This window comes from Ranitomeya variabilis, chromosome 8, assembly GCF_051348905.1.
Source record: "Ranitomeya variabilis isolate aRanVar5 chromosome 8, aRanVar5.hap1, whole genome shotgun sequence".
Lineage (NCBI taxonomy): Eukaryota > Metazoa > Chordata > Amphibia > Anura > Dendrobatidae > Ranitomeya > Ranitomeya variabilis.
The window spans coordinates 18,579,017-18,590,028 of NC_135239.1; the positions used below are offsets into that span (position 1 = coordinate 18,579,017).

The window sequence follows — 11,012 nt, forward strand, 5'->3', positions numbered from 1 at the left end:
TCTGGTCGCTGCTGTTTAACCATTAGTACATAAATACAGCTGTCAATCTCTGACAATGACATTTAAGTGGCAGGATGTGAGATGGGGACCCGTTATGATGCCCACTGGCCTTTTTGACTGTAACTGAGCTTGCTAATTTCACTATATACCGCAATACTGTATAACCTGTGATCTACTACTATATATTGGAAAACCAAGCACGGGTTCAAATTCCCTAAGGGGACTAAAAATAATTAATAAGAGAGTTTAAAATAATAAAATAAAAAAATTCACCCTTTTTCCAATTAAAAAAATAAAATTAAAATAAGAATAAACTTCTAATCGTCTCACAAAAAAAAACAAACCCTCATATGGATATCTAAATGAAAAAATAAAGAAATGATAGCACTTGGAAAAAGAGCAGAAAATTAAAATATAAAAATGAAAAAAAAATTTTTTCAAATGCATTAAAACAATGAAAAATGTCGAACGTCTACACACCCTTTAAAACCCAAATTTATAAGTATATGATAACATTTAACAATATGAATACAAACCTTCCCATAGAGAATCTTTCAGCCCCTGCATCTGAACTATCCATTTCAGCAAGTTGTCAGATATCGGTGTCACACTGATCCCCTAAAAAGTGAAGTATACAGGTTTTACATTAGTCGTCGCTCTGACGTCTTCCTAAGGATAACGCATTGATTTTTCTACTGGGTGCTGAGTTCAGAGGGACAGTGTGGACAACCATCTCACGTACTGTGCAAAAGTTTTAGGCAGGTGTGGGGAAAAAAGCTGCAAAGTAATGCCCCCCATACACAGTTGAGTTGCTCAGCCTTCTTTCCATGTGGAGGATATGGGCTTCAATTGTTTCATGAAGACGACTTCTGGACAGGCTTCTCCGAACAGTAGATGGCTATAGCTGCGTCCTACTGGTTGCTGCCAGTTCGGAGTTGATGGCACTGCTGGATATTGTCCGTTTTCAAAGGGCAGTAATCATGATTAACCTCGTCTGCTAGTTTAAGGTTCCTTAGCCTACCACTGCACCTATGATCTTCAAGCCTGCCCATTTCTATACACTTTTTCAATGGAAGTTGAATCTTGAAACCCCAGTCTACTTTGTAATCTTTGCCTGGGAGACACCTTGCTGATGTACTATAACTACCTTGTTGCTATGTTTAGTCTTGACATGCTGTATGTCCTATCACATGAATCAGTCTTCCACAACCTCACCTCTATATCAGAGTTTGGCTGTTTCTCACCCAGTTTTAAGCCTCTTACATAGCTGAAAATGACGATCATTATCACTTGTCTGGTATAACTGGTTCTCCTATATCCGACCATAATCCTACAAAATCCTCGACTTTATTCAAGTATACCTAGAAGAAGTAATACCTTCTTTTTTTTTTATGGCAAAGGGCGGTCACCGAATATTTATGGGATTAAGATTTCTCCTATGTTCATTCGCTTTCCATTTTGTTAATTGATAAAAATAAACTATTAACTCTTCTTTTTATTGAAAGCAATGAAACTTTGCAGAATTTTTTTCCACACCTGCCCAAATATTTTGCACAGTACTGTATCTGTGGTTTCTAATCCAAACCCAACGTGTGAGATCACGGTGATGTGAAAACAAGTCTGGGTTATCCTGGCACCTCGCTCATTTCTCAGGCGTCTTGGTAAATGTTCAAATCTAGCAGAATCTGCCGAGTGGGCTGATTACAGAGAGGCGATGTGCGCCGGGGATGGCCAACATGTGTTCTGCAGATGCTGCTCCACTACCTCTCTTTTATCCATCCATTCGGAGACATCGGGTGAGATTAACTAAACCAATCGCTCAAAAAAAAGTGCTACATAACAAATTCTTTTATGCATTTTCGACACTTTTTGCACCTTCCTTGACAGTTTTGAAAAGAGGAATAAAAGGAATAAAAATGTCCAAAGAATCGGTGTAAAACATGGCGGCCAAGAGACTGCAACAAAGATATCGAATAAATCTAGCGAGTTTCAGCACTTGAGTTATACTGTTTGCTGTAAATTTGTCATAAATTGTGTACCGCTCCAGTTTGGCGCACATTTTATGCTCCATTTATTTGGCGCAATTTGTTCTTCAAGCTGCAGTGTAAAGCATGGTGCAGGGACAGAAATACAATCTGATGAGTCAGGAAATGGATTTCAGACTACCTGAGTCTCCAACAGATAATGCAGCGAGGTTGAAGCCACTGATCATTTCTGCATTAAGTATTTTTGCTCTTCTTCCAGCGTTCTCAGGATGGGGTCTGGCGGTATTTCACCCTCATTTACGCCATTAATCACCATGAGCATTTTTAGTAAACCACAAGCAAGCTATAGAGGCTGAAGATAAAGAGTTCTACTATGTTCAGTACATGACATATGGCGGCAGACTCACGTAAAGCCGAGCTTCCTGCAGATCCTGATATTCCCGCTCCAGTAGTAAATAGCTTCTTGAGTGCATCTTCTCCGTTCACGATTCCCGTTCTGCACGATGCGTAGATATAATCATTACACATCAAGAATAATGAACCTTATGGCATATTACTTCACAATATAGTCATCAATAGTGTCCAACCTGTAATTCTGCCACTGTCAGGAAACTACAACTCCCAGCATGCTCTGGTAAGAAACTTGGGTCCTGGTGGTTGAGGTCCACACAGAACGGCATATGATCCCCCATGCTGCTCGCTGTTGCCTAAACTAATACAGACCTTTTAATTAAACCAGACCATATACCGTTAAGTAAATACAGACCACATATCGGACCACGTACACAAAAATAGAACCCACACAAGACACCCTAAATAAATATGAACCCCAGACTCCCAGTTTCCCTAAAGTATTGCAGAGCTCACATAATAAACTAATATAATTCCCAAACCAGATCCTGTGACTATGTAGGGATGGTGTAGACTATGTAGGATCGGCATGCACTATATTGGGTTGGTGTAAATAATGTATGGCTGTCACAGCATATTGGGTTGGTAAACTCTATATAGCGTTGGAATAGACTGTGTAGAGTTGGTGCAGACTATGTAGAGTTGATGCAGACTATGTAGAGTTGGTGCAGACTATGTAGAGTTGCAGACTATGTAGAGTTGGTGCAGACTATGTAGAGTTGGTGCAGACAATGTAGAGTTGGTGCAGACTATGTAGAGTTGGTGCAGACTGTAGAGTTGGTGCAGACTATGTAGAGTTGGTGCAGACTATGTAGAGTTGGTGCAGACTATGTAGAGTTGGTGCAGACTATGTAGAGTTGGTGCAGACTATGTAGAGTTGGTGCAGACTATGTAGAGTTGGTGCAGATTATGTAGAGTTGATGCAGACTATGTAGAGTTGGGACAGACTATGTAGGGTTGGGGCAGACTATGTAGAGTTGGTGCAGACTATGTAGAGTTGGTGCAGACTATGTAGAGTTGGGACAGACTATGTAGGGTTGGGGCAGACTATGTAGAGTTGGTGCAGACTATGTAGGGTTGGGGCAGACTATGTAGAGTTGGTGCAGATTATGTAGAGTTGATGCAGATTATGTAGAGTAGGTGCAGATCATATATCCAGGCGATTGCCTCTCTTGCAGCCACAGCTGAGGGGCCCATCTCTGCGCATACAGTACACAGCTGCATACCGGCACATGGGGCTCGGAGACTGCGGCCTGTCTCTTACATTTAGGGTGGAGGGGCCAGTATGAGAGCACAGAGGATGCTTTTCTGCTTGTTTGGTAAATTGTATTAGTCACTTATCATGCTCGGCTGCCCCTCACATATGGGAACGTTCTGGATTACAAGTCTTAAACTAGAGGCAGATTTATTTTAATGCACAGCTCAAAACAATCACGAGGAAATAAAGGCCGGTCTTTACAAAACAAATTATTGTGACCGCATCTTTATAATCACCCTGTGCAGATTGCAGTGGCTGTAATAATGAACCTGCTGTCACTGCTCCGTTCTCCTGCAAGACTGGAGTACAGGATCCTGCACTGACAAGTGGGAGGAGATATTACTACAGCCCCTATCAGTGCATGGAACAAACCCAAGTCCAAAACTGGCTGCATCCATGATCTCAGCTTCCGGGATCCCGCGGGTCTGACAGTAGATGGGGGACAATGCACAGCAACTTTACTGCAGAAATAATTGCAATTGTTTCATTCTTCTAAGTTAGGCTACGTTCACATTTGCGTTCGGCGCCGCAGCGTCGCCGCATGCGTCATGCACCCCTATATTTAACATGGGGGCGCATTGACATGCGTTGCATTTGCGTTTTGTGACGCATGCGTCGCTGTGGTGCATGCGTCAGGGCGCAGAGAACGCAGCAAGTTGCAGTTTTTTCTGCGCCCAAAACCATGCAAAAGTGGACGCATGTGTCAAAAAACGCTGCGTTGTGCATGCGTTCACATTTGCATTGTGCGTTGCGTCGCCGACGCTGCGGCGCACAACGCAAATGTGAACGTAGCCTTATTCTTGCAGAATCGGAGCTCTGCCACCAAAGCATCAGCACAGGTGTCCAACAGAATTTCATTTGCAGAAATTTTTCTCCAGAATTGGCAACGTTGTTTTAGATGTTACAGTAATAGTGGCGCTGTTCAGCTGCACTACCAGACACAACCTGTACACAGTAGAGGCGCTGTTCAGATGCACTACCAGACACAACCTGTACACAGCAGAGGCGCTGTTCAGCTGCACTACCAGACACAACCTGTACACAGCAGAGGCGCTGTTCAGCTGCACTACCAGACACAACCTGTACACAGTAGAGGCGCTGTTCAGCTGCACTACCAGACACAACCTGTACACAGCAGAGGCGCTGTTCAGCTGCACTACCAGACACAACCTGTACACAGTAGAGGCGCTGTTCAGCTGCACTACCAGACACAACCTGTACACAGCAGAGGCGCTGTTCAGCTGCACTACCAGACACAACCTGTACACAGTAGAGGCGCTGTTCAGCTGCACTACCAGACACAACCTGTACACAGCAGAGGCGCTGTTCAGCTGCACTACCAGACACAACCTGTACACAACAGAGGCGCTGTTCAGCTGCACTACCAGACACAACCTGTACACAGCAGAGGCGCTGTTCAGCTGCACTACCAGACACAACCTGTACACAGCAGAGGCGCTGTTCAGCTGCACTACCAGGCACAACCTGTACACAGTAGAGGCGCTGTTCAGCTGCACTACCAGACACAACCTGTACACAGTAGAGGCGCTGTTCAGCTGCACTACCAGGCACAACCTGTACACAGTAGAGGCGCTGTTCAGCTGCACTACCAGACACAACCTGTACACAGTAGAGGCGCTGTTCAGCTGCACTACCAGACACAACCTGTACACAGTAGAGGCGCTGTTCAGCTGCACTACCAGGCACAACCTGTACACAGTAGAGGCGCTGTTCAGATGCACTACCAGACACAACCTGTACAGAACAGAGGCGCTGTTCAGCTGCACTACCAGACACAACCTGTACACAGCAGAGGCGCTGTTCAGCTGCACTACCAGACACAACCTGTACACAACAGAGGCGCTGTTCAGCTGCACTACCAGACACAACCTGTACACAGTAGAGGCGCTGTTCAGCTGCACTACCAGGCACAACCTGTACACAGTAGAGGCGCTGTTCAGCTGCACTACCAGGCACAACCTGTACACAGTAGAGGCGCTGTTCAGCTGCACTACCAGACACAACCTGTACACAGTAGAGGCGCTGTTCAGATGCACTACCAGACACAACCTGTACAGAACAGAGGCGCTGTTCAGCTGCACTACCAGACACAACCTGTACACAGCAGAGGCGCTGTTCAGCTGCACTACCAGACACAACCTGTACACAACAGAGGCGCTGTTCAGCTGCACTACCAGACACAACCTGTACACAGTAGAGGCGCTGTTCAGCTGCACTACCAGGCACAACCTGTACACAGTAGAGGCGCTGTTCAGCTGCACTACCAGGCACAACCTGTACACAGTAGAGGCGCTGTTCAGCTGCACTACCAGACACAACCTGTACACAGTAGAGGCGCTGTTCAGATGCACTACCAGACACAACCTGTACAGAACAGAGGCGCTGTTCAGCTGCACTACCAGACACAACCTGTACACAGCAGAGGCGCTGTTCAGCTGCACTACCAGACACAACCTGTACACAACAGAGGCGCTGTTCAGCTGCACTACCAGACACAACCTGTACACAGTAGAGGCGCTGTTCAGCTGCACTACCAGGCACAACCTGTACACAGTAGAGGCGCTGTTCAGCTGCACTACCAGACACAACCTGTACACAGTAGAGGCGCTGTTCAGATGCACTACCAGACACAACCTGTACAGAACAGAGGCGCTGTTCAGCTGCACTACCAGACACAACCTGTACAGAACAGAGGCGCTGTTCAGCTGCACTACCAGACACAACCTGTACACAGCAGAGGCGCTGTTCAGCTGCACTACCAGACACAACCTGTACACAGTAGAGGCGCTGTTCAGCTGCACTACCAGACACAACCTGTACACAGCAGAGGCGCTGTTCAGCTGCACTACCAGACACAACCTGTACAGAACAGAGGCGCTGTTCAGCTGCACTACCAGACACAACCTGTACACAGTAGAGGCGCTGTTCAGCTGCACTACCAGACACAACCTGTACACAGTAGAGGCGCTGTTCAGATGCACTACCAGACACAACCTGTACAGAACAGAGGCGCTGTTCAGCTGCACTACCAGACACAACCTGTACACAGTAGAGGCGCTGTTCAGCTGCACTACCAGACACAACCTGTACACAGCAGAGGCGCTGTTCAGCTGCACTACCAGACACAACCTGTACACAGTAGAGGCGCTGTTCAGATGCACTACCAGACACAACCTGTACAGAACAGAGGCGCTGTTCAGCTGCACTACCAGACACAACCTGTACACAGTAGAGGCGTTGTTCAACTGCACTACCAGACACAACCTGTACACAGTAGAGGCGCTGTTCAGATGCACTACCAGACACAACCTGTACAGAACAGAGGCGCTGTTCAGCTGCACTACCAGACACAACCTGTACACAGTAGAGGCGCTGTTCAGCTGCACTACCAGACACAACCTGTACACAGCAGAGGCGCTGTTCAGCTGCACTACCAGACACAACCTGTACACAGTAGAGGCGCTGTTCAGCTGCACTACCAGGCACAACCTGTACACAGTAGAGGCGCTGTTCAGCTGCACTACCAGACACAACCTGTACACAGTAGAGGCGCTGTTCAGCTGCACTACCAGACACAACCTGTACACAACAGAGGCGCTGTTCAGCTGCACTACCAGACACAACCTGTACACAGTAGAGGCGCTGTTCAGCTGCACTACCAGGCACAACCTGTACACAGTAGAGGCGCTGTTCAGCTGCACTACCAGACACAACCTGTACACAGTAGAGGCGCTGTTCAGATGCACTACCAGACACAACCTGTACAGAACAGAGGCGCTGTTCAGCTGCACTACCAGACACAACCTGTACACAGCAGAGGCGCTGTTCAGCTGCACTACCAGACACAACCTGTACACAACAGAGGCGCTGTTCAGCTGCACTACCAGACACAACCTGTACACAGTAGAGGCGCTGTTCAGCTGCACTACCAGGCACAACCTGTACACAGTAGAGGCGCTGTTCAGCTGCACTACCAGGCACAACCTGTACACAGTAGAGGCGCTGTTCAGCTGCACTACCAGACACAACCTGTACACAGTAGAGGCGCTGTTCAGATGCACTACCAGACACAACCTGTACAGAACAGAGGCGCTGTTCAGCTGCACTACCAGACACAACCTGTACACAGCAGAGGCGCTGTTCAGCTGCACTACCAGACACAACCTGTACACAACAGAGGCGCTGTTCAGCTGCACTACCAGACACAACCTGTACACAGTAGAGGCGCTGTTCAGCTGCACTACCAGGCACAACCTGTACACAGTAGAGGCGCTGTTCAGCTGCACTACCAGACACAACCTGTACACAGTAGAGGCGCTGTTCAGATGCACTACCAGACACAACCTGTACAGAACAGAGGCGCTGTTCAGCTGCACTACCAGACACAACCTGTACACAGCAGAGGCGCTGTTCAGCTGCACTACCAGACACAACCTGTACACAACAGAGGCGCTGTTCAGCTGCACTACCAGACACAACCTGTACACAGTAGAGGCGCTGTTCAGCTGCACTACCAGACACAACCTGTACACAGCAGAGGCGCTGTTCAGCTGCACTACCAGACACAACCTGTACACAGCAGAGGCGCTGTTCATCTGCACTACCAGACACAACCTGTACACAGCAGAGGCGCTGTTCAGCTGCACTACCAGACACAACCTGTACACAGCAGAGGCGCTGTTCAGCTGCACTACCAGACACAACCTGTACAGAACAGAGGCGCTGTTCAGCTGCACTACCAGACACAACCTGTACACAGCAGAGGCGCTGTTCAGCTGCACTACCAGACACAACCTGTACACAGTAGAGGCGCTGTTCAGCTGCACTACCAGACACAACCTGTACACAGTAGAGGCGCTGTTCAGCTGCACTACCAGACACAACCTGTACACAGTAGAGGCGCTGTTCAGCTGCACTACCAGACACAACCTGTACACAGTAGAGGCGCTGTTCAGCTGCACTACCAGACACAACCTGTACAGAACAGAGGCGCTGTTCAGCTGCACTACCAGACACAACCTGTACACAGTAGAGGCGCTGTTCAGCTGCACTACCAGACACAACCTGTACACAGTAGAGGCGCTGTTCAGCTGCACTACCAGACACAACCTGTATCCAGTAGAGGCGCTGTTCAGCTGCACTACTAGACACAACCTGTACACAGTAGAGGCGCTGTTCAGATGCACTACCAGACACAACCTGTACAGAACAGAGGCGCTGTTCAGCTGCACTACTAGACACAACCTGTACACAGCAGAGGCGCTGTTCAGCTGCACTGCTAGACACAACCTGTACACAGCAGAGGCGCTGTTAAGCTGCACTACTAGACACAACCTGTACACAGCAGAGGCGCTGTTCAGCTGCACTGCTAGACACAACCTGTACACAGCAGAGGCGCTGTTCAGCTGCACTGCTAGACACAACCTGTACACAGCAGAGGCGCTGTTAAGCTGCACTACTAGACACAACCTGTACACAGCAGAGGCGCTGTTAAGCTGCACTACCAGACACAACCTGTACACAGCAGAGGCGCTGTTCAGCTGCACTACCAGACACAACCTGTACACAGTACAGGCGCTGTTCAGCTGCACTACCAGACACAACCTGTACACAGCAGAGGCGCTGTTCAGCTGCACTACCAGACACAACCTGTACACAGTAGAGGCGCTGTTCAGATGCACTACCAGACACAACCTGTACACAGTAGAGGCGCTGTTCAGCTGCACTACCAGACACAACCTGTACAGAACAGAGGCGCTGTTCAGCTGCACTACTAGACACAACCTGTACACAGCAGAGGCGCTGTTCAGCTGCACTACTAGACACAACCTGTACACAGCAGAGGCGCTGTTCAGCTGCACTGCTAGACACAACCTGTACACAGCAGAGGCGCTGTTCAGCTGCACTGCTAGACACAACCTGTACACAGCAGAGGCGCTGTTAAGCTGCACTACTAGACACAACCTGTACACAGCAGAGGCGCTGTTAAGCTGCACTACCAGACACAACCTGTACACAGCAGAGGCGCTGTTCAGCTGCACTACCAGACACAACCTGTACACAGCAGAGGCGCTGTTCAGCTGCACTACCAGACACAACCTGTACACAGTACAGGCGCTGTTCAGCTGCACTACCAGACACAACCTGTACACAGCAGAGGCGCTGTTCAGCTGCACTACCAGACACAACCTGTACACAGTAGAGGCGCTGTTCAGCTGCACTACCAGACACAACCTGTACACAGCAGAGGCGCTGTTCAGCTGCACTACCAGACACAACCTGTACAGAACAGAGGCGCTGTTCAGCTGCACTACCAGACACAACCTGTACACAGTACAGGCGCTGTTCAGCTGCACTACCAGACGCAACCTGTACACAAGAGTGGAAACGTTCAGCATCAATAATACCAGACACAGTGGGTAGAAGGCAGAGATGCTGTTAAGCTGCAATACCAAACAAAGCCTCCAGAGAACAGAGGCGCTGTTGAGCTATAATACCAGACTTGATGTCTTTGGAAGGAAAGTAGACCCTTTTTTTTCTAAACTATCAGCCTTATTACCACAAAGTGATCCCCAGCTGTGGAGAAGGAATAACTGGCACTTACATACTGCCTGGATAGAGGTGATCTTCTGGTGAATACACAGATACATTATAACATCCCGCTTACTAGTAGATCTGTGTTTTCTTGGATTGACTAATTGTACAATTATCAGATCCAGTGATCGTCAGATCCAGATATGATCACTGTGCTGGAAGTCATCTCTCTTGTCCGGGGATCCCAGTTCCTGTGTGACTGGGTGCACTGGTAATAGACCAGGTTTGTTAGACTCCATTGTGCGTGTTTCTATAGCACCGGGGCCTCCAGCGCACAATGAGGGATGGATAAAGACTTAACCCGTTCATGACTGCACGGTGACTACATGACGTGTCAGGACGGAGCAGATCCTCCCAAGATCCAGTAACCGGAGTCACCGGCAGAGCGGCATCTCTTAAAGCTCCTAGACCCCATGTAAAATCTGTACCAGGACCCCCAGCTGCCATATTCCCATAAACCTTTACACCCCGTCCACAATCCACCCGAGAACGCCAAAAACATCCTGGGACCACTCACTGCTTTGCGCCTGGATATTTCACAAGAAACAGTAATCTGCCATCATTGTAATGCTCCATCTTCCCTGGTATCTTCTTTCCATCTCTTTAATGTCCTGGTGGAATTGTTCAACTTGCTCTTCACTCGCAGCTCCCAAATTTTCAGGAAAGTTGTCAAGGTGGGAATGGAGGAAATGCACTTTCAAACCCATCAGGCAGGGTCTTTGTTATTGCCTAAAAATTTCTCT

At 48.3% G+C, this 11,012-nt stretch overlaps 1 protein-coding gene across 3 annotated transcripts in view; it reads right to left on the minus strand.

Annotated features, from left to right (window-relative positions):
• UBE2U (ubiquitin conjugating enzyme E2 U) overlaps positions 1-10,545 on the minus strand; it is a 34,961-nt gene extending 24,416 nt beyond the window's left edge. Inside the window, exons 1-4 of one of the 3 annotated variants that reach the window (XM_077278222.1) lie at positions 10,280-10,538; positions 2,573-2,697; positions 2,393-2,481; positions 537-618 (exon numbers count right to left, since the gene is read on the minus strand). In XM_077278222.1, coding sequence (XP_077134337.1) covers positions 537-618; positions 2,393-2,458 — 148 coding nt within the window. In that variant the 5' untranslated portion in view covers positions 2,459-2,481; positions 2,573-2,697; positions 10,280-10,538. Of the gene's footprint in view, positions 1-536; positions 619-2,392; positions 2,482-2,572; positions 2,698-10,279 lie in introns of all 3 variants that reach the window. The other 2 variants (XM_077278220.1, XM_077278223.1) reach the window with 2 other exon arrangements.
• Positions 10,546-11,012: the final 467 nt, after the last annotated feature.